The 25,122-nt window shown below is 41.2% G+C and overlaps 1 protein-coding gene across 7 annotated transcripts in view; it reads right to left on the bottom strand.

Moving 5' to 3' along the window:
• The window catches only part of FHIP1A (FHF complex subunit HOOK interacting protein 1A), a 131,636-nt gene that overhangs the window by 52,732 nt on the left and 53,782 nt on the right, over nucleotides 1-25,122 (bottom strand). For 6 of the 7 annotated variants that reach the window (XM_045017887.1, XM_045017889.1, XM_045017893.1 and 3 more), the window contains one exon: nucleotides 1,461-1,694. In XM_045017887.1, the coding sequence (XP_044873822.1) occupies nucleotides 1,461-1,565 (105 nt within the window). In that variant the 5' untranslated portion in view covers nucleotides 1,566-1,694. Of the gene's footprint in view, nucleotides 1-1,460; nucleotides 1,695-5,802; nucleotides 5,853-25,122 lie in introns of those variants that run through there. The other variant, XM_045017890.1, reaches the window with a different exon arrangement.

The raw sequence follows: 25,122 nt of genomic DNA, 5'->3' as shown, positions 1-25,122 counted from the left end.
TCTGAGTTATATTATTGTCTTAGGCGAGTTTCTTTCAGTGTCAGGCCAAACTCTGTGCAACAGAGGCCTGCAGTCAATGGGTCTACGCAAGGTACTATTCAGTGTGAGCAAGGGTTATCAAAATATTGCCCTCAGTAAGGTGTGCAGGATATGTTAAATTTGGATGTAGTAACGTCATTAGGAATGGGTGAAAATACCTCCCACCCACTAATTTCATGGTCAGACTCTGCAAGGCCCTGAGCATCCTATTTTCCCAGTGGTAGAAGGTGCTCAGATAAGACATGATCATGCAAGGTGCTAAGTGAGAACAGAGTGGCCACAGCTTCCTGCACACTCTTGCAGTAATCAACTCAACATTGAGAACAAGTAATAAATGCCACTACTCCACCCTGTTCTTTAGGCTAAATCACAATGCCACTTCCTCCCCCTTTCTGCCTTCTCTCCTCCCCAAGAGGAGGCAGCAGAGCTGAGGTGGCCTGTTCTCCCACACAGAACAGAGCAGAGGCCACCTCAGCTAGCTCCCTTGACTAGGCTGAATACCACAAGACGTTTAAATTAAGAGTTTCTTCACTACAGGATGCCAGTGCAGAGCCTCACTAAAAATGGTCCATTGGGCTCAGGCATCAGAAATTTGCAGATCACTACAGATTCTCCTGTAACACATCAGTCCATGCGACAGAAACGGAGGGTAGTGACAGCTCTCCTAAAATGACTGTTGCTTAACATCTCAGTGGCACTAAGGCCCAGATCCTCAAAGGTACTTAGAAACCTGACTCCCATTGATTTCAAGCTTCTATTGATTTCAATGAGAGTTAGGTGCCTAAATAACTTTGAGGATCTGAGCTTTAGTGGTCATCACAAAATCAGCCACCAGGCGGCTCTTCAAACCCTACAACAGAGTTTCAGGAATAATAAAGACCCTAGGCCAGCTTCCTTTTCAGCAGCAATACAAACAGCTTTTCGAAAAAGCACCCGGCAGGATAAGAAGCCAGTAATATGTAAATTACACCATGCAACCTGAAAATCTGTAGTCAATTATTAATATCAGAAGACCTTTTCACCCTTAGATCTAAAAACACTTTACACAAAAGGTGGTTAAGCATTATTCCCCCATTACACAGATAGGGAAACAAAGGCACAGAGAAGATAAGTGACCTATCTAATACCCCAGTGAGTCATTGGTCTCCCGATTTCAGTAGCAGATCATTAGGCAACATTACCTCTCTTTTTGCTGCAAATCTGAGGTCTAGTTCAGTGTGGATTAGCAAGGTCCTACTGTAATTCAAAAACTGAGTTATATTATTAAACATGTTTCAATGTTAGCCAATAAACTCTGTGAAATATGGCCTTGTATCTGGAAAGTGCAGTGTTACCATACCAGTCTTTGCTGTGAGTGGATTCCTATGAATACAACCTACTTCAAATCAATACAACTCTCAAGCATTACTGAATTATATTACCTGTCCCCAATGCGTTTTAAACACTATCATGCATGTTTCTGGGTCAACTCCCTGCAGGCTCACAGCCTGCCGATTCTTGCTTCTACTAGTACCGGAGGACATCATAAATTCTCCAAAGATCAATCCTACTAGGCCATATTCAATTTCTGTTTAAAACTCTGTAGTCCAGTCAATGAGGTGCAAGCATCATCTTAGGATGGACATTTCTTTATCGACTCTGCAGCTCATAGAAATCTGTAAAAATGACAAAACACATCAGATTGTAATACAGGACAAAGCAGGACTTAAACACTGACATACTTTTCCTTGAGACTTCCATCTGAGTAGAATGCTTTGTAAGCAAATTGCACAGAGCTAGATTAATGTACCTTTAGTCACACCTTACTCCTCAAATAGCCCTGTTGAAGTCAGTGAAATTATGTGTGGAGTAAGGCGATATATTCAACATGAATACAGGTATTCAAATCTGGTATATATGAACATTTACTTTTTGTGTGTGTGCGCGCGCATGCTTTCTGACACCCTCCTCTCTGTACAGTATTGCTTAGTAACTAACAACATTCTGCAGGCTATACATGTAAACAAGCTACAGGTTATTTCTGGGGCTTTTTATAATCTTTTCCTTACAAACAACCATTCTTTCAAACACTTGACCTTTTTGATTAATAAAGGTAAACAGTGTACATTTAGAAAGCTCTGTAGAACACGGCATACAAATAACAGTATTCATTGATACAATGTTAAACACACCAGAAACATGGGACATGAAAGTATAGAAGAGAAGAACTTGTGTTATCCAAAGTCACATAAATTAAAATGTTATATTAATTCAGAGGAATTTGAGAATAAGATAGAGACCAAACACTGGATTTTTCTTGTCATGCATTATTTACTATCCTGTATATCACAGCATCAAAGCAGTGATACACCTTCAGGGTAGAGTCAAAATGAAACAGAAAGACAGACATTTCCCAGGTATTTATGAGAGGCTTATGAGAACATACTGTTCCGCCAAGCACCAAGGTCTTGAACTACCACATAATTCTACATTTCCCCCCGCATCTATTTTTTTCTTTGGGGTGGGGGAGAACAGACAAACCAACTAGGCTTTCAATTTCACACACACAAAAATCTGGACATTTAATTTAACTCTCTCTTGGATCACAACTGAAAATCCCTATAAGAAGGTAGGAAGAGAGAACAAATGCATACAGGCGAGATTATATTGTGAACAGTAGGTCATAACAGAGAACATGGAGTTAAACATGATTATTTATAGAGATGTCTGTCTGAAACATTCCTTTCCTCTTCAATTCCTGTTCCAACTCAAGACATCCTGGAGCTTTGTAAACTTCTCTCTCAACTATGAGGCAGATATTGAATCAAATTCTACTGTCCCTGAGGAGTTACACGAAAACAGGTAAAACACGCACACATATATAAACAGGAAATTCTCATATCTTAATAAAGTCACATTGTAAGACTGTTGTCATGGCTGAATCTCTTTTGGTTTTAAAGAATAAAATTGTTGCATAATTCAGAGCCCTTTAACAATACATTAGGTGTTCTTTAGTATATTTCTTGTAAGATCAAAATTCTCCTCTCCATGGTGGACAATGTCTCCCTTGTTGTGCTCTACCTACATTCACGGAACTCTGTAGTGGAAGCAGAATTTGTGATCTGAGACTTGCCATATAACAAAGTTTCTCTCTCAACTGTAAGTACAAAACTTCAGGAGTTTACAAAGTTTACAACCTAGGAAATTATACACAAAATACTGCTCAAAAGCCTCAAATGTTACAAAGTCAAGCACTCAAGTTAGGAAATGCAAGACTGAAGGTAAGCCTGTGCAACTTTAATTCCAGCCCTCTTGTGCCTATGTATAATGGTACTGTCTTTCATTATATAATATTATTTCTGCAGAGCCCCTGCCTCATTTAGTGCACAGGATGGTCGGTGCTCACATAATGAACAGCTATTCAACATTGTTATATCCTTATTGTTCAAAGTGTGACCCCTATTCCTTATTTACTGCATACTGATCAAACCCTGCATTGAAGACAGAATATTCATCTCCTCATGGACTCTCCTCTAGAATATCCAAGTGCTTCACAAACAAATTTATTTTATCTGGTGAGAGGCAGTTTACAGATGGGCAGCTGAGACACAGAAATATTAAGGCCACTAAGTGTGGGTGCTCAATTTGAGATGCCTAGGACCAGATGCAGGTTGTTTTGAGTACTTAGCATTTATAACACTCTGTATGTTCAAGCACAGTTCCCACGGATTTCAGTTGCACCAGTAAACGCTCATCACTTCTGCAGATCAGATTCCAGGGTATCAAATCCGACACACAGAAAATGAAGAGTATACAAGTAGTGGCCAGCTGGAAAAATCTGGTTTAAATGACTTGCTCAGCATCTCACAGGAATTCTGTGGCAGAAGAAGGGACAGAATCCACTTCTCTAGGGCAGCATTCAATTGTCTTAGTCCTAAGTCCCTTCTTCCCTGCCATCTCCAGCCTGTCCCATTCCTGTCTCCTCATTCTAGTCCCATTCTCTTACCCACACTGTCCAAGTGCTTCCCCAAGGTCTCCTGCCTCCTCTCTGCCATGCTAGCTATTGTCAACTTTGCTTCAGTGTCAGTTACCTTCCTCTTCCAATGTTGTCTGGGTGCCAAGCCAGGGGTTCAAGGAAAGCACAGGGAAGACAGTCTCCCTCCTGCAGGTTCCATCCAAGCCTGCAGCAACCAGGAGCTGCAATAGCAGGACAAGCCCTGCAGAGGCCCTGTAGCCCTGGGCTGGAACATGCCCAGTTGTTCTGGGGATGGAGTTTGCACAGTCCATTCATACCAGAAGTGGTGAAGACTGGAGAATCTTCAGAGTTCAGCTGTGAAGATCTAACAAATCTCTACTGTGCGCGTGTGAACTGAGATTTTTTTCAAAAAGATTTATAACGGCCACATCTGGGCAGATTTTCACAGAAACAGTGAAAGGCACATTTCTGACAGTAATTCAAAGCAAGGAATTACTAGAGCTTCTCAACCAAATGGTTGTAAGAATTTTTATTTAACATGGAAAAACAATATTTTACCCTAACTTCATTCTCAAACAGCTGAATCATTCTGGCTGAAGCTTTTTTTTTTTTTTTTTTTTTTAAATATGCCAGCCTGAGGCAGACATCCAGCATGTAAAATTCCCTCCGAAATAGTTTAAGTTTGGCAATGTTATAAGCAACTAGGGGAGGGAGGTATCTTATAACTTGAAGTATGAAAAACCTTAATAATAAGCTGCGTTGCCAGCTCCATCTATGATAAATAAAACAAAGGAAGAATCATGTCTTAAGATATATATTTATACACAGACGTTGAAGGGGGGTAAGGGTGATCCAGAGACAAGGGCAATAGTCTTCAACCTGGAGACCTGGGTTTGATTGCCTTTCCTGCCACAGACTTGCTGTGTGATCTTGGGTAAGTCACTTAGTCTCTCTGTGCCTTAGTTCCCCATCTGTGAAATTTAATTTTCCATTTATATTCATATTTAAAATAAAAATATGCCTATCCAGAGCTCTAGGTACCCTAATATCACTAACCCCACAATACAAAAACAAAATGGGATACTTCCCTATATAAATGGAATACTGGGAGGATAACTACATTTAAGATGGTGAGGCACTTAGACACTAAGGTAATAGAGGCTATGTAAGTAGCTTAGATTGCTTTCTCCAAAAAAAGCTATTTCTATATGTAAAATTCACCACCCTAAAGCTTGACATCAGGGGAAACAATACTACTAAATATTTTTAAAAGGTTTCATTTAAAAAGCTGTTTAATATTACATGTACCAAATACGTGTGTAACATATTGCAGTGGACAACTATACTAATCTTTGCCTTTTGTAGCTTTATTGGAAAAAAAAATCTTTCAGTAACATTAATCAGAGAGGCAGCACTGGCAGCTCCCAATTTACCCACAAAATTCTAACATCTTGCGTGTAAACATAAAATAGACACAGCTCATTCCCTTGGTGCATCACTTATCCCATTTTGTCTGTACAGATTATAATAAATGCACACCTTTATGCAGACAGCTATTATCATACATCAGTGCAGAGCAGCAGAATAAAACAAAGAAACTGACATCTAGCAGATCTAGTGGGATTTCCCATCCATCTTCAGAGGGCACTCGAGCTGAGTAAATATACAATCCTTGTCATTGATGGTAAGTATTATTGCTGCCCTGTTAGAAGGGTTGTCCTTTAAATGAGACATCAAATATCTTTTCTACCCCTCTCTTGAGGCTGTCCACATATCTAATAGCACTTTTTGGGAAAAGGAAGGCATACCTTTGATGACTTGGCCATTAGAGGCTCTCACAGGGTTGCCCAAATGCTAGGATTCTCAGCAGGCATGGAAAGACCTAAAGAGAAATTCACCAGTTCCATTCAACCAGAAAGAGAGACTCCAAAGAATCTATTTGCTATGGAGTTCTTGTTCACGACTTTTCCCTTCCTAAGATAATGCAGAATGGTGCAACGTATTGCGAGAATGGCCACTGGATCTGCCATTACAGTTTGCCTGCACTAGGAAAGTTCGTATATATTTCCCCCCACCCCCCCCAACAACTCTACAGCTGCATTATTACTACCAATAGTAGTGGTGCAGGCAGGGATCAGGTGTTTATAATCACCCTGTCTTGAAAAACCTGAGTCCTGACTGTGCTAATGACTTACTAACTGCATAGATGAACTTTTGCTGGCTGCTGCTGTAGCATGGGCAATACATTTTTTTTTCATGTGACTGAATCCACATGCCTAGCCAACTAGTAAAAAGAACACAAGCGGACCCTAGTTGCAATTATAGCCCATGGCAAAAGGATAGTATCTGTGCAGACACTGTGCATCGAGCCCCCAAATTGGTGGGGAGCATTTCTTTCTCCAATTCCTGTACAAAGTCCACTGAGAACTTGTCTACGCAAGGGAAATACCCCAGTTTCCCAGTGTGAAGTTAAATTGTGGAATGTGGTGGTTCTTGGAGTGCCCAGGATTATGAGTCTTGTTCCTGCCCCTGCCTCCACTGAGAGGGAGACTTGCCAGTGCTTGTGTGGGTGCCAGCTCCCTGACACCACCAGTCTGTTAGTCACCCAAACAATCTCCAGTGGGCTGTGTCAGTCCTCATTTTGCCTTGAGGGTTAACAGGTGCACCCCACTCCTCGAGAGCCTTTGAAGAGTTCCCCTGTAGTGTTCAGCTCCTTATCCACTGAGCACTCAGAGAAATACCAGGTTTACTATCCCCAAAGGGGACAGTGCACACACCGGCTTGTTTGATTCAGCTCATGATCTGCTCCTTTTATAATTCCACAGCACTGAGATACAGTTATAGTGAAAACAATCAAATTTATTATCAAACATCAAGATTTAAGAGATAGTGAATAAGGATAATCAAAACAGAAGGGTTACATATAAAACAAAATCATAACATGACTGTTAAAGACTAAACTTAACAGGCTAACTTCCTATCTAAGGCATCTTATCTCATCCAAAGCCTTTTGCAAGGCTGATTGGGATCTCGTTTTCATGAATGTAAATGTGCTGTCAGTTTACTTCCTAAGTGCAGGATAAAGGGGTGTCTTCCTCGTCTCCAACATATGCCCTCTCTCCCCTCAGAGTTCATTGTCTTAGCACATGACCAGGCTAACCCTCATGGCTTCTTTTTTCCTGTGTGCTCCTTTCTGGTTGACTCTGTATGTAAATACGGCTTCCATTGTGTTGGCTTACAAATGCTTAATTTACATTTCTACAGAGAGATACATATATTGCCTCCTGACTGGAAGAAAGCCTGTTTTCCTCTTTGGTTGGTGACAGACTTTAAAACATATTTTCAGTACACATACACAATTCCTTAAATATCATCCGTATATACATCTTGCAGTGATTGTGAGGATCAGTATGACATAAGGTTTTATTAGAGAACTCACATCACCCTCTTTGGTGAGCTAGAATATACATGACCGACTTGGGAGATACCTGCAAGCTCTGTGCCCCTTTGGCAGCTGGCATCAAGAGATTCTTGAGTCACGTGGAAGGAGTTGAAGGTTAAGACAAGAAGTTTGCTTTTTGCAGTAGAGCACTGAACCAGGGAGATCTTGGAAGCATCATTGTGAATGAACTTCAGGAGTTCAGTTGCACTTGTTCAAGGCCAATGAATGGGAAATTATAATAGTTGATCATTCAATCCAGGTTTAGACAAAAGGTGGAATCTTGGAGATACTTAAGCCTATATTAACAGTTTAAAATAAAGCCCTGAATTTTGTTACTTACATGGCAAATTAAACAGAAAAAAAAATCAGTATACTCTAAACAAATTTATGCTCTTTGTTTTTGAATTTCACTCACTATAGACAATGAATCTGTCCCAATTTTATTTTTAGTTGGTTTTGCATTCTGCTTCTCAAATAAGAAGTTGATGCTGCAGTCTTTGGGTCTTTTTGCTTAGAAATTTCCTTCAATGTTATTAACAAAAACAATTTTTAAAAGTGTTTTGGGTTGAACAGAAACTATTTTTCCCCCTCTAGAACTGCAAGCAAAATGAAAAGTCAGATATTTGCACTGCTCTAGTTTGTGTTACTTATCAGACACCAGTATCTCAGTACGTATCCAAAACTGGAACTAGAGGATTCCAATATGAATATTAAGACAAAGTCAGAAATTAAAGTAAATACTTTGAGTGGATTGAATTGATCCTGAAAATATCCCCATATCTTTCCATTGTACTCATTGTTGCTGTGACCTTTCTAAGCCACACTACTGGAAAATGTGTTACTGACAGAGCATTTTGTATATGAATTTGTACTGAGAGAAGCATATGTTCTTCCTAGCCATTCTTAGGTTTATAATCTGTAGGCGGATTATGTGCAAATTAACCTAGCACTGCATCACTGTCTAAAATAATGTGTGCTAGGCTAAATGTTTTTAGGCAATAATCTAAAATTGTGTTTGTTTTTTGTTATGGGAAGTCAGTAAAAATCAGGCTGAAGGATTAATGAGAAGCAAGGAATTAATTCTAATAGGATTTTACTGTCTGTGATCAACTGTTATCTGAGTAGTTTGCTCTGAAAAGTATTTTTTTCAGGGTTATTAGGTTTTAAGGGCATAAAATTTTACAGCTGTGATTTCCCCCAATAAGTGCAAGGATCCTTCAGGTGGAGTTTCTAATTACAAACATAAATATTTGAGCAAAATTTGCTGTGGTACAGTGCTTGTCAAACATAAAGTATTCCAAAATGCTTTATCAAACAATGGGATAGTGACAACATAACTAGTCACTATGTAATAAATGTAACAGACAGTATGCATGCAACAAGTGCTCAAATATCCTCTTTAAAACTCTTCTAAAAACGGCGCATCGTTACAACGCTGCTTCAGCTCCTTTAACATTAGCAACATTGGAAGCCGTAGTGTAGATGAGTTGCTGATGGCTACTGACATTTTATTAAACATGTTATTTAACTCTGCTTAGGGCAGATCTAATTGTCACATAACATTAAAAATGCCTACAACAATCAGTGGCCCATGTACCACAGACTCCCGCCAACAAACAGCGGCTACACTGCGCGTCTTTTAGCGGCACAGCTGTAGTGGGATAGCCATCTTGCTAAAAGTTGCGTGGTGTAGAGACAGCCTCAGGGACAGAATAGGGAAGAATTTTGGCTGATTTGGCAGATGCCCTGCATGTCTAATCCAAAACTGTACTGTAGTGGGTTTAGGAAGGTATACAGCTACCAGCGAAGGTGAACCATTGCAGAATAAGGGTTAAAGAAACTACAGAAGTGATTAAGCAAAAGTTGAATAGTTTACAGAGACCTTGAGCTCCTTAGGTATGGAGGTGTTCACCTGATGGGCCACAAGGACACACACTTGTTTACTGCTCACATTCTTTTGTGAATAGGGAGTTCTTTGATAGCCAAATAGCATGAATTCACTGGTGTTCCTGTGGCAAAGTCCCTGGAGGTATAAATAACCATGGTCTTATCTCTATGTCACACAGAGGAGCTCAGAAAGAAACAGGTGAGCTAAATTGGGACTGCAGTTACCAGTGATGAGAATAGTATTATTGCACAATACACTGCTATCAACATCCCCTTATTCTTTTCACAAGTATAGGGGGTGGAAGCTTATTTTTCAATGGTACTTTCAGCTCCTAGTGCCAGTTGGGACTATTAAGGAGAAGACCTCAATGATTGTGTCAACTTGGTAGCAGTTAATAGTTCAGATCTACAGATTGAGTTCAATCAAATTTCTGAATAAAGTTGCAGCCACAGCTCTTAAAACCCAAGATTTGTATCTGTGTTTATTCTGCACCATCTAGCAGTAACACTCAGCCAGAACATAATTTAGGTTTCCTTTCTGTGAAAAGCTGACAATAAGTACAACAAGAATAGAAATGTTAAACCTTTAAACTACACCAGGAAGGGGGGTAGGATTTTTTTTAAAGTTACTTTATAAAAATTCAGTCTGAACTATAAGCTTAATAAAATAATCTAGCTAGGTCTGATTTCCTTTTATTCCGTTACAAGGCCATAACTCTGCGGATTCAGTCCCAAATCACTATAGAATGTTCTGACAAGAACACAGTCAGCAAGATGAACAACATTAATAAGTTTGAGACAAAAGAGAAGAGAACTTTCTTCTGTTGAGTTGTATCAGCAAAACATTCATTACATGCAAACACACGTCAGATTAAAATATCATACTGAAGATACTGAGATATTATAGAGAAAGAGCAACCCCTAGGGGGATAAAACAAGTAACTGCATGACAAGCTACCTTGTGATTCCTTACAAAGAAAAGAATCTAGGTATTAATATAGTATAAAGGAAAAAAAAAAACAGAACACGCTCATTCAAAAAAAAAAGGGGGGGGGAGCGGGGAAGAAAGAAAAGTCACCAGACATTAAACAGAAACTGCTCAACATACTGGGTTCTGGTGGTATAAGAGAAAGACATCAAAATGATCCACTTAAACCATTAGAGCAGCGGCACAGCTGTGTGCTAAAAAAAATTCAAAATTTGCCATGCTGGTCTGGCAGGGGATGGGGTGGCTGAGAGGGAGATGGTATCTTGCAGCCTCCATGAGCGCTACTGCCAGCAGGGGGCTGGTGAGTGCCACAGGGGGGCATGGGGCAGGACAGTGGGTCTGTGGGTAGGTTTGGGGGGGGGGCACTCTGGGATCTAGAGTTTTTCTGGGGTGTTGCAGCACCCCCAGATTTAATGTGGGGCTCTGCTCCTGTGATTGGGTCCGGTTGCTGGGTCCTGGGGTCTGGCTGTTTGGCCCCAGGCGGAGGGGTCTCGAGGTTGGTCTCCGGCTGCCACCCAGCCCCACGCAACAGCATCCCAGGCTCCGGCTGCCTGGACCCACTCAGCGAGGTCCAGAGTTTAGCTGCCAGGTCCCATGCAGGGGTCTGGGTCCGAGGTGCCCGGCCCAGTGCTCAGCTTCTGGCCCTGCTCTGGGCAGGGGCGCTAGGCATATGGGATTGTGGGGGCGCTGTGGTTCTCAGCCTGCGGCCCATGTAACACATTGTGGGCTGAATGATAAACAGGTTGAGGACCACTACCTTAGAAAATTGATGTTACTTTTTACAATAATTCTGACACTGGTATGAGATGCTAAGTCCTACACACTTGGCGCAGAATTCCAGTCATGTCAGCAGGCACAATCCATTTAAGTCACGGGACTGAAGAGGAAAACTCCACTGAAGTTATTTAGAATAGTAAGAGGGGATATATAACCAGAAGTCATGTGATGAAATTAACAGGAATATTTAGGTTGTATAGTAGGAAAAACTTCCTGACATGGAAATATATGAACCTATGGAATAATCTCCCATGGGAAGCAGTGGAAGCTCCTATGCTTGGTGCATTTACAAACTCTTCAGGACAACAGAAAGATGCATTGAGTAACAGTTTCTAGGCTCTACTGTCTATGGACATTAATGGAAACAAAATTAAGCAGTTATTCAATATACTTGCATCCATACCAATAATAAAAATCACTTGAGCTGATTGATAATTTTTCAGTGTACTTTTGTTGTGGATTAAGACTGACTGTGCAAAAATCTCTGTAGACTGCCATAAAAATGTATTGGGGATCTTATTATGTTTCCAATGTGCACATTTGGGTCCCGATCTTGCAACTAGTTATGCATGTACTTAACCCTATGCCTCTGAATAACGCATTGAAGTTATATGCCACATTTGAAAAATGACCCTTGTACTCCAGCTGCTGTATTAAAAACACAATGCCTGCTCTCACACCTATACCTGCAGCAGAACTTTACCTCTTAGATATGATCCCCACTGACTCACACACATATACACCCACCCAGCCCTATTCTCAATACTAAAATGAGCGTGAGGCAGTGGAAAAGAGCTGCCGCCCTTATATTAAAAAGATTGATCAAGTTCAAGTTACCTACTATTTTAACTTTTTACCAACTATTTTACCAACAGGACTCCACTGGCCATCACCTACAGTCTTCAGCTTAAACCTCTCCAACGAATCAGTGATCTACAACCCATCCTGGACAATGATCCCTCGCTTTCACAGACCTCGGGAGGCAGGCCAGTCCTTGCCCACAAACAACCTGCCAACCTTAAGCATATTCTCACCAGCAACCACACACCGCACCATAACAACCCTAATTCAGGAACCAATCCATGCAACAAACCTCGATGACAACTCTGCCCACATATCTACACCAGCGACACCATCACAGGACCTAACCAGATCAGCTACAACATCACTGGTTCATTCACCTGCACGTCCACCAATGTTATATACGCCATCATGTGCCAGCAATGCCCCTCTGCTATGTACATCGGCCAAACTGGACAGTCCCTACGTAAAAGGATAAATGGACACAAGTCAGATATTAGGAATGGCAATATACAAAAACCTGTAGGAGAACACTTCAACCTTCCTGGACACACAATAGCAGATTTAAAGGTAGCCATCCTACAGCAAAAAAGACCAGACTTCAAAGACCAGACCAGACTTCAAAGAGAAACTGCTGAGCTTCAGTTCATTTGCAAATTTGACACCACCAGATCAGAATTAAACAAAGACTGTGAATGGTTGGCCAACTACAAAAGTTGTTTCTCCTCCCTTGGTGTTCACACCTCAACTGCTAGAAGAGGACCTCACCCTGCCTGATTGAACTAACCTCATTATCTCCAGACTGATTCTTGCCTGCATATTTATACCTGCCTCTGGAAATTTCCATTACATGCGCCTGACGAAGTGGGTATTGGAGCTTATGCTCCAATACATCTGTTAGTCTGTAAGGTGCCACAGGACTCTTTGTTGCTTTTTACAGCTCCAGACGAACACGGCTACCCCTCTGATACTATTTTAACTGCCTTCTACAAAATGTCTTCATGTACAGTGCTACAGCTACTATGCCACTGGGAGAGAGGCAGTAGCTATGTCGATGGGAGAAGGTCTCCTGTCTACACCTGAGGTTAGGTCAGTATAGGTGTGGATACCCATGAGTGTCGTAGTTATACTGATATATAGGGCTCTGCACAGATACAAATTTATATCCACAGATGTGGATATCTGTGGATATAAATTGGTATCCGCAGAACCGCAGGGGCGAAAGGAGCAGAACGTGGGGCCACTGCTCCTCCGGAGCTGCTTTACCACCTGCAGCTCTGCCCCCGTCCCTTCCATGCAGCTGTCTGAGTCTCCTGTCCGGGGGCATGCGCGTTGCTTGAAAACAAGAGCACAACCAGGGACAGCTGCCGGTGAGCCTGGTGTCCGTCCCAGTGGGCGGGGCTGGGGGTGGTACAGCTGCACCGGAGGAGCTGCTGGCGTGGGGCACTGGCTGCTGGGAGCGGCGGCCCCATGTTCTGCTCCTTTCGCCCCTGCAGTTCCATGGAGACAGATTTCTATTCATGGATATAAATTTGTTTCCGTGCAGGTCTCTACTGATATAGGTCTGTCTTGTAGACCTGGCCTCAGAAAAGGACTAAATATGTTGTAAGAGCAAAATCTCCAAACAAGCTTAAAATTAAAAATAATAAAAGCTGACCTCTCAAGCCCAATTGCTATAATGAGCATCATATCAAGCAAAGCTTCTTTTATGACTATCCTAAATTTGATATAAATTTAGAAAAGCAAATTTATTTTTCCCCTCAGCATCTCATTTGGCTTACCAAGTTTCTACAAAAAAGGAATTTAACCATTGTGCTTTAGCAATATGTTACATACTTTATAGAAAATGTATAGGGTGTTTTTCTTTAAAATAATTATAGCTTAGCTAAGAAAATCCCTGCACATTTGCCAATATTATATTTACAGCAAATGGATTATAGTTATTGACTAGATGGTTTAAATCAATGTGAAAATCTACTATCATTTACCTCTTTTCATCCTGCAGCTACTGAAGGTTATTTCTTTTAGGCAGATATACCACCAGTCAGCTCTGTGTTCTTGGGGAACCAGGGCACAGTATACAGCCTGGCTGACTCATGAAAGGACATCCCCGCTCGAGCCTCTGCTGAAACCAAAACCAATCAGAGAAAAGTGAAGGGCGGTGGGAGACACACCTAGACTCCTCCTGACGAGGGTGACAAGAACAAAGGCAACTCCCCTAACCTCATCTGCATCAAAGATGGGACAGGGAGGCATTAGCATACAGAATGGAGAACAGAGAACCGCACTGAACTCTGGGACCAGAAAAGCAGGGAAGCAGTACATCATGGGGATCTCTGCTCCAGATGTTAAATGAACCTACACCTGCACACACCCAGCTCAGCAGTTATCCAACCAATTCTAGTAATAAATCCTTGATTGATATCCAGAATACTAAGGCAGCCTAATTGTGAGCTCCCTGGAAGGAACACCACCCATAGCCAAGAGTGATCAGCTCCTATTGTCTAGTCTAAAGAAAACCCTTGAGTCATCAGTTTACCCATAAACAAATGTAGTGTTCACCCTTGAACCACTGTTGTTTCTCTACAAAAACCCCTACCTATGTTCAAGTAAGTGTTCTGATGCATGGATCCAAACTCTGCATCAGTTCCACTGGAATTTCATCTTCTCTTGCCTGATCATGCTGGGGGCTCTGCCTGTCTCCAGCACTCAGGACCCTGAGCTACCATCACCACCTGGGAACCCCGACTACTTCAAGCTTCAGAGAATGGGTGAGATGCCAGCTCTCTCTCTCCGTTTTCTTTTCTACCTCAGGTATAACTTTCTAACCCTGACTTGTTTGATCAGGTATAGTTTTCTATATATGATTTTTGTAATCTTTAATAATGTAACTGTTAGGGTGGTTTAGGCTCTCCTTGTGTAGTTATCACTATTATTCAATAAATAACTTTTATGCTGGTTGCTTCTCTTTCTCTCTCTCTCTCTCTCTCTGAACTTTACTCTTTTGTGTTTTTAGCTTCCCCATTTACTCTGCATCGCTTCTCTTACCTAAGCTAAAGATCCCTGTAGCGCCCAAAAATACTGTGGGGTTTGCACATCAAGTGCGTTACTACCAGTACAATTGTGACACAAAAGTGGGGATAGGGACGCATTGAACCTGTAGCATATAAAGGTGGCAGCTTGAAAGTGCTGCTTGGCTCAGACCACTGAGTCCAGGGGCATATAAGGGTCAGCTTGAAAGTGCTGATTGACCTGGTCCACTCAGGGGTGGGTGTAGGTGTGGGTGAGTATATTGTTCTGGGGCTGGAAGAACCCAGCCTTGGGGAACCTAGGTCCTACAGGATCACTCCATTCGGAGGGCACAAGAAGGGAGAAGTAGAGCTCCATATGAAAACACAAGTGAGACAAGCAGTACATTGATAGAATTACAGAACACGCCTCCCCCCCCAAGAGTAACCCTAATAAATGAGCATACCCCAAAGTAAAAGGTAAATCTGGTAACAGAAACTTCTGTAAGCATCCCAACATATTTATCCAACAATTCAAGATTATTATATTTCATATCCTAAAGGATATGAAAGGACATGAATTTAATGAATGGTCTCTGCCTTGAATTCTCAACTAGAAAAAGCTTATTTCTTTCAGTTATGTTCAGAATAATACACTACAGAAGATGGACACATCTGGTAGTGTTAACTCTGACATAGCATGACTGAAAATCAAGTCACATTTAGCATTGCAGAATAGTAGAAGTGAGTCACAAATAGTTCAGCAAAAGTACTAGGCATAGAAATCTGTTAAAAAGTGCACATTTTACATTCTGCATCAAACACTATTACTGGGGGAGCTGGTAGCAACCCCTGTATTTAGATTACTTAATACTTTCTATATAAAAAAATTCCTGTAAGATATTTTTTTTTTTAAAGTTCTACCACTTCCTCTGGTTTGCAGCAGGCCCTTGAAATTCAGAAAGGAGAAAGTGTTGGGGCCAGTGAAGTGCCTTTTCTTTGCCCTGAATTCTGTTTAAGGTTGGCAGAGATCAAAACTTTTGAAAAGTCACTTTTTCCTTTCTGTCACTTGAGGTGGCAGCAAAATTTTGGTAGCATGGCAAAACAACCAACTGAACATGAACCTTATAGTCTAAAGTCAGGCCAATGTTATCACTGAAGTGTAGCACAAACTGCACTGGGAACACAGGAAGATAACAGGGAAGGGGGGGGGAGAGAGAGAGAGAGAGAGATCTGGACTGGGATCACCCACAACTACTCCCACTGCAGACCAAGCACTCAGTCTCAGCAATCCATTCCCAAACCCAATAGCAGCTTTCTCCTGCTGCCAGCTAATGTAGTTAATCCTGCAGCTCAAGCAGTGCTAGAGGTTCAGAGTTCACATTCTACCAATGATGCATGATAGGGGTGGGGAGGGTGCAGTTCCAGATAATGGAATTTGTTTTTACCTTTCAAAAAAGGTGCCTACATACAATAAAACTAAATTAATTTTTTGAGAAAAAAATGGTTTTATTCCAGAACTTTTTATTTTATTTATGTTGCAAAGTCAAGTAATCAAATGTTTGGAAATAAATATTTCCAGTGCACTTTAATTTATCCCCCTTGTGCATATGCATTATGGTATAACATATGATCATATAATTCAAGACTTTTCCCTACAGGACCACAGCCTCATTCCATGCACAGGATTTAGGGAATGAATCAGGTAGAGTTGTATAGTCAGTGATACAGTTCGTAGGACACCTTCTGTAGAAGGCAGATATATTACCATGTACTTGGTAGAAGATAGGCTATTTTTCTAAACTGCCCTGACCTACCCAAGAATGCAAATATATTCCCTGAGACAGTACAACTTGTAAATAAACTACTAAATCCTATAGGCAACATACATTCAAGATAAAAAGGGTCAAATATTTTCAGAGGTTCAGGAGGAGATTTTCAAAGGCACACATGGCAGAAAGATGCCTAGCAACCATTTTTTACTTTTGAAAGTCTGCCCGTCTCTTGCGAGACGTGTTATCCATTTAGGTGCATTTTATTATTAAGAGACTCATTCTCTAATTGAAAATAACTCCGAGACCTCCAAGATGATACCCAGTTTTAAAAAAGGAATATTGGAAAAAAAGGAAAATCTATTTCATGATGGTCTTTGGTGTATTTTGATTTTTATTTATTTTATATAAACTAGTATAAACAGTATACCAAGTCAAAAAGTACACTGTTGAACACACATACACTTACATAATGCAGACTCATCAATAGACAAAGCCAAAGTGCAGTTTTTTCTTGAGGACATAGGGGTATGGAAGGGGGCCAGGGGCTCTTCAAGGCAATTTCTGTGAAATACAAGTACGTGTCTCTTCAAAAATACGCTAAAAAAGGAAAAACATATACAATTAAAGTTGAAGAACACAGATTGTTATTGTGTGACAATATTGTACATTTTTCTAATGTCTGTCCAATTTAAAAAATATATTTTTATTCCCAATTTTGCCATTGTAGGCTGATCATTTAACCAAACATTTTATGTAGGGAGGATAGCTAAAGAATACTGGTTAGGAAGGACAGAGTCCATTCTAAAGAGAAAAAAGTGTTGCCCTACAATTCCAATTTACTTTACTGGCAGCCAGCAAGTGTTTTTACCTTTGAAATATCTAATATTTTCCATAAAGCTCCATGCAGAAAAACTAAAGAGATTACATTACAAAATCTGGTTCCACTTACTTTTAGTGCATTTTAAACCCTTCATAGAAAATATGTCGTTTTTCTAAACTGCACCAACCTTCCCAAGAGTGCAAATACTTTGTCATGCGAGAATAGTGTGGCGCTGTTCATGCTTGTGAGCACAAATGAATTCTCCATCTCTGATCTTGTCATGCAAGACTGCACTATTAAGATGGTTACAAGAACAGGTAATGTTTGTACATTTCTCAATCTTGTTAGTCAGTATCCTAGAAATTGATTAATGTCATGCCATCTTCTGGTCCTGTGACTATCTTTGCCTTGAGAAAAAGGCACATGAATATAGTCTGGGGAAAGCAATATTAATCCCTTTGGCTGGGAGCCAGAGCACCTCCATCATAGACATTGCCAACTGTGTAACTAGGGAGAAAAGGAAGAGCCAGATAATCAAATTAGGGAACAGTTAAAATGTTGCAGCAACTGAAACGGATGCTTTCTTTACAATCCTTGTCTTCAAAATGAGGGGTGAAAAAGAAAAACCATCAATCTATTACCGTAACAATGACTAACAAGTCTGGGATCTTGTTCACCTCTTTTCAGAAGGCATTTTTCTTTATAAATTTGTTTAGAAAGCAAATAAAACTTTTAAACCACTGTCTGGTTTATTGCATCAAATTTATTATTTGATTGCAATCTTTCCTTTGAAGCTGAGAGAGAACATGCGAGTGGAGCAGCTGCCTTTCCTGTCTAGTTAAAGAAAAGGATAGAATGGCAACTCCCATACCCTAGAGCAGTGGTGAACAACCTGTGGCTCATCAGGGTAATCCACTGGCGGGCCCCAAGACAGTGTTTACATTGACCGTCTGCAGGCACAACTGCCCGCAGCTCCCAGTGGCCGCAGTTTGCCGTCCCCGGCCACTGGGAGCTGCGGGAAGCAGCGCTGGCAGGGGCACGCTGGCCACAGCTTCCCACAGCTCCCATTGGCCAGGAACAGCGAACTGCGGCCAATGGGAGCTGTGGGCAGTCATGCCTGTGGATGGTCAAGGTAAACACTGTCTCGGGGCCGCCTGCGGATTACCCTGACAGACCACGTGCAGCCCACAGACTGCAGGTTGCCCACCACTGCCCTAGAGGATAGAAGAGGGTAAGTAAAGGAAAGAACAGGGAGGCTTGCATTTGTGTATGTATTTAAAAGGCTCAGTTCTGAACCAGAGAACCCCACAAAAAAACTCCCTAAATGAGAGGGCAAAGAAAAAAAATAAAAAAGACAGCCAAAAATTGTTTTTATTGATTTTTTTAACCCTTTGGGTTGACAATATTGTAAGCCTAGTAAAGGAACACAGGAGCTGTGTTAAACTATCCCCAGCCATGGCACTAGGCTTCCCACTGGCGGTAGTAAGAGGCCAAATCATAGACCCCACTCCTCCTCTACCACAGAGAATTCATTGGCAAGGGAAAGCACAAGCTGAAGCCTGTAAAAGTTTGCTCTCACTCCAGCATGCAGGCCTCAAAAAGAATTTGTGTTGAATTAAGAAGGATGCCTCTTGGAAAGAATTAAGAAGGATGCCTCTGCTGCTTCACAGCTCTGCTACAGTCTTTCCCCCTTAGGCTGTGGCATAGAAACCACAATACAACGATACATTTTTTTAAATAAGCAATTGTAAAATTCTTTTTTTTTCCCCCTGAAATTGAACACTATTTTTATTTAAGTCTGGCAATTCTCCTGTAGGGTTTCTTAGTAACTTGGTGGAAAATCTGAAATGATATAACATGTTTATTGTCTTGCTATGCAAGTTTAAGAGAGGAGGAGTATTGAAATAGTTGAACAAATTCACAATGTCAAAGATCTCAACAAGGACTGAAATTAGTGGTAGTCCAGGACTGCAAACAGAATCCTCAGATAATGATCCAAAATTATACCCACAGATAGAGCATTGCAAGAATTCTGTCCTTTCAAAAGGAAAAAATGGCCAGGAAATTATGAAGACCTGGAAACTACAGAAGTATCAGTTATCAATGAAAGGCAAAATGTCAATTAACTTTTATATTTTGACAGATGAGTTATGGAACATGATATGCCATTTAGTAAACTACAGTACAAGTTTTCCAACTACCCCACTATTAATGCTAAAAGTATAATCTTTTTATTACCCATTGTTATAAGCCTCTCTTCCCCGGTCATATACTTTTTCTACTCCATCCTGCCTTCCATACACACAATAATACATTTATCAGAACCCACTGTCATATTAAACTGATAAACACTACAGAAGTGTTTCTAAATAAATAACACCAGTCAGCACCTAGGATTACCCAGTCTTCTCAAACACACTTATTTTGTTAAGATTAACTCCTGGTTACTCTCACAGCACCAGATAATCACTGAATGGCTGGGAAGGCAATTCATTTTCCTTCTGGAAAAGTTCCCATAATACCAAGTGTTTTCTCTTTGAAAACTAATAAAAATAAATGCAGTTATTACTAAATCCGTACTAAAACGGATAAATTGGTGATGAATTAATACATGATAGGAAAAGCCTTCTTAAGATACTGAAGTTATTTCCTCCTCAGGATTCTTAATGTTTTAATTGCACTATGCAGGGTCCCTGTATCAGGGACAGAGTCAGAGGACCCATTTTCCCTAGAGGGGCTTTCATGGACAAGACACCAGGGGAAAAAGAGAATGGGTATAGTTAAGCTGGAAGCTACTCTGCCACATGGAGGGAGCAGTCCACAGGGTTTAATAAAGTTACACTTGTTCAACTTAACCTGCATTCAGTTCCACTCTTTGCTAATGAAACACAGTGGCAGCATCAGAGCTGTGAGTCTTCTGCAGTGCAGCAGCTGGCAACATGAGCAAAGGAATTTGGTTCGAAGCCTCCTGGACCCTTGGATTTTGCAGGCACAAATGTAGCCCAACGATGGACACAATGGACAGAGGAATTCAAGCAGTACACAGACCTGGCCATGCAGGAGGATGACAACAGCAGGAAAATCAAACTATTATTTTACTTTACTCGGTGTCACGACCAGGACATAGGTGAACTGACATAGTGGTCAGACTGGGCATTGGGAATCAGGCCAGGTTAGATACCACGAGATCAGAGTTTGAGACAGGCCAGAAGGCAAAGCAGGAGTCAGGAAGCAGGATATCATCACAGTCAGGCAGTAGGAGTAGATATTGCAGGGAAGCAGTTCTAAGCAAGGGAAACCCAGTTACACGGGCAACTTCCTTTTTCCTATGCTCACTTTAAATACAAGAAGGGAACTAGTCAGGATGCCCAGAGTTCCACCAATCTGATCCCGGCCCTGGAGTCCTCTGTCAGAGTTCAGCTTTTAGTTCTGGTCACTGGGTGGCAGGTCAGAATTTACTGGCTCTTAAGAGCCCTATGAACATGGGGTTTGAGACCCATGGACCCGACACTGGGAAACAAGGCAGAGATATCTGCAGCACTCTCAAGCGCACCACTGCCTCAAGCCTCACAGCAACCTAGGAGTCCTAGGAAACTACTGCTCCCCAAAGCAGAACCAAACTGTAGAGTGACACAGGTTTTCCACTAGAGACCAATCCAAAGGGGAGGAGATAGACCCCTATGTTACTGCCTTACACAGTCTGGCTGCTACATGCAATTTTGAGGATGTCTCAAACTCCCTGTTTCAGGATAGGATAGTCTGTGGTCCTTGGGATCAATACCTGTGGGAACAGCTGCTCCGGGAAAGTGAGCTCATATTAGAGAGATGCTCCGATTTCCCTCCCCCAAAATTCCCCCACTACCGCCCAAGTAGTCAAACCAACCAAGATGAAGAACATACCAAGAACCAAGAATATACCAACATATCATTTGAAGGTTCAAGTGGTATATCTACATCCAAACAGCTTGAAGCACAAATAAAGCTACCTACTGAAGAAACAGTGTCTCCACAACCTAAAGGCAGTTCCCAATGTTTATCGGTCAAACTTTTCCCATTTACTGAAGTTACAAAAGCAGCTACTGGTGCACCTCTTGCAAAAAAGCTTATGAAGAAGGAAAGGTTACACTGGTAAAACTGCAGGAGCTTTGTTTGCCAGACTGATCAGCAGCTAGGAAAACACCAAGCCTCTGGACTGCATTGACAGGTAGAAAGCCTTACAAGTCAGTCACTGTCAAAGCCAATTTTAGAAGTATTTAATGAGGCTGTCAAGAATGCTGGAGACACACCACAGTTTATGCGAACAAACTTGGCTGCCACATAATACTTTCTATTTAAGCAAGAGATACCTACAGACTGGAGGCCAATGTTAAATGCATTGTTACTTATTTGGAACCAGCATCCAACTTCAAGGTTAACAAGACCAGGAAATGCTCACTAACTTTCTGCAAGAAACTCGACTGGTTAAAAGCATATGGTGCAACACTGAAAGATTCAGCAGTTGAAAAAGTGAAGAACTCTCTCACCGTACTCAAAAGATGTGCATACATGGCTGATGAAAGCACCAATGCAAATAGGTGTCAAGTATTAAGTCACTGTGTGCATTATCTTCATGTCAGTGGTAGGCCTGTAGATGCACTTCTGTATGATCTGCTTATAGAAGACACATTGGCTGCATCTGTGACAACCCACAACTTAGAAGAGTTAAATGCTTGTAAATTGACTCCAAACAGATGGCTGCTTGTGCATTTGATGGAGCTGCAAAATTCTCTAGAAAACAGTAGTACAAGCTTTGCTCAGAGAAAAGTGTAACACTAATCTCTCCTATACACACTGCAGAGACCATCTTAACTTCAGTACCCAGAAAGATAATGGAGCAAATAATTAAGCAATCAATTTGCAAACACCTAGAAGATATTAAGGTGATAAGTAACAGTCTGCATGTTTTTAGCGAGAACAAATCATGTCAAACCAACCTAATAGCCTTCTTTGACAGGGTAACAGGCGGAGGAGGCCTGGATTTTTTTCAAGTCAAGGTTGCAGAAAGTATCAGAAGCTTCAGAGTAGCAACCGTGTTAGTCTGTATCTGCAAAAAGAACAGGAGAACTTGTGGCACCTTAGAGACTAACATTTATTTGAGCATAAGCTTTTGTGGGCTACAGCCCACTTCATCGGATGCATGTGGTGGAAAATACAGTAGGAAGATATATAGATACACACACACACACACACACACACAGAACATGAAATAATGGGTGTTACCATACACACTCTAAGGAGAGTGATCAGTTAAGGTGAGCTATTATCAGCAGGAGAGAAGAAAACTTTTTGTAGTGGTAATCAAAACGGTCCATTTGCAGCAGTTGACAAGAAGGTGTGAGGAACAGTGTGTCCCTCACACACTGTTCCTCACACCTTCTTGTCAACTGCTGCAAATGGACCGTTTTGATTACCACTACAAAAAGTTTTCTTCTCTCCTGCTGATAATAGCTCACCTTAACTGATCACTCTCCTTAGAGTGTGTATGGTAACACCCATTAGAGAGAGAGAGAGAGAGAGAGAGAGAGAGAGAGAGAGAGAGAGTGTGTGTGTGTGTGTGTCTACTGTATTTTCCACCACATGCATCCGATAAAGTGGGCTGTAACCCACGAAAGCTTATGCTCAAATAAATGTGTTAGTCTCTAAGGTGCCACACGTACTCCTGTTCTTTTATCAGAAGCTTGCATCCCAAGAAAACTGGGGGGGGGGCGGAGGACTCATAGGCAGGAGTTATAGACCAAGCTGGATGAGCAAGCATCTCAGAGAGGTGATTAAGAAAAACCAGAAAGCCTACAAGGAGTGGAAGATGGGAGGGATCAGCAAGGAAAGCTACCTTATTGAGGTCAGAACATGTAGAGATAAAGTGAGAAAGTCCAAGAGCCATGTAGAGTTGGACCTTGCAAAGGGAATTAAAACCAATAGTAACAGCAAAGAATCCTGTGGCACCTTATAGACTAACTTAGTCTATAAGGTGCCACAGGATTCTTTGCTGCTTCTACAGAACCAGACTAACACGGCTACCCCTCTGATACTTGACAACCAATAGTAAAAGGTTCTATAGCCATATAAATAAGAAGAAAACAAAGACAGAAGAAGTGGGACCGCTAAACACTGAGGATGGAGTGGAGGTTAAGGATAATTTAGGCATGGCTCAATATCTAAACAAATAAATACTTTGCCTCAGTCTTTAATGAGAATAATGATGAGCTTAGGGATAATGGTAGGATGACAAATGGGAATGAGGATATGGAGGTAGATATTACCACATCCGAGGTAGAAGCCAAACTCGAACAGCTTAATGGAACTAAATCAGGGGGCCCAGATAATCTTCATCCAAGAATATTAACGGAACTGGTACATGAAATTGCAAGCCCATTAGCAAGAATTTTTAATGAATCTGTAAACTCAGGGGTTGTACCGTATAACTGGAGAATTGCTAACATAGTTCCTATTTTTAAGAAAGGAAAAAAAAGTGATCTGGGTAATTACAAGCCTGTTAGTTTGACATCTGTAGTATGCAAGGTCTTGGAAAAAATTTTGAAGGAGAAAGTAGTTAAGGACATTGAGGTCAACGGTAACTGGGACAAAATACAACATGGTTTTACAAAAGGTAAATCGTGCCAAACCAACCTGATCTCCTTCTTTGAGAAGGTAACAGATTTTTTAGACAACGGAAATGCAGTGGATCTAATCTACCTCGATTTCAGTAAGGCATTTTATACGGTTCCACACGGGGAATTATTAGCTAAATTGGAAAAGATGGGGATCAATATGAAAATTTAAAGGTGGATAAGGAACTGGTTAAAGAGGAGACTACAATGGGTCATATTGAAAGGTGAACTGTCAGGCTGGAAGGAGGTTACTAGTGGAGTTCCTCAGGGATCGGTTTTGGGACCAATCTTATTTAATCTTTTTATTACTGTCCTTGGCACAAAAAGTGTGAATGTGCTAATAAAGTTTGAGGATGACATGAAGCTGGGAGGTATTGCCAATATAGAGAGGGACCGGGATATCCTATAGAAAGATTAGGATGACCTTGTAAACTGGAGTAATAGTAATAGGATGAAATTTAATAGTGAAAAGTGCAAGGTCGTGCATTTAGGGATTAACAACAAGAATTTTTGTTATAAACTGGAGACACATCACTTGGAAGTAACAGAGGAGGAGAAGGACCTCGGAGTATTGGTTGATCACAGGATGATTATGAGCCGCCAATGTGATATGGCTGTGAAAAAAGCTAATGCGGTCTTGTGATGCATCAGGCGAGGTATTTCCAGTAGAGATAAGGAGGTGTTAGTACCGTTATACAAGGCACGGGTGAGATCTCATCTGGAATATTGTGTGCAGTTCTGGTCTCCCATGTTTAAGAAGAATGAATTCAAACTGGAACAGGTACAGAGAAGGGCTGCTAGGATGATCCGAGGAAAGGAAAACCTGTCTTATGAAAGGAGACTCAAAGAGCTTGGCTTTTTTAGCCTACCAAAAGAAGGCTGAGGGGAGATATGATTACTTTCTATAAACATATCAGAGAGATAAATACCAGGGAGGGAGAGGAATTATTTAAGCTCAGTACCAATGTGGACACAACAACAAA

This window comes from Mauremys mutica, chromosome 5 (assembly GCF_020497125.1).
Source record: "Mauremys mutica isolate MM-2020 ecotype Southern chromosome 5, ASM2049712v1, whole genome shotgun sequence".
Lineage (NCBI taxonomy): Eukaryota > Metazoa > Chordata > Testudines > Geoemydidae > Mauremys > Mauremys mutica.
This window is presented reverse-complemented; position numbering and strand designations above follow the sequence as displayed.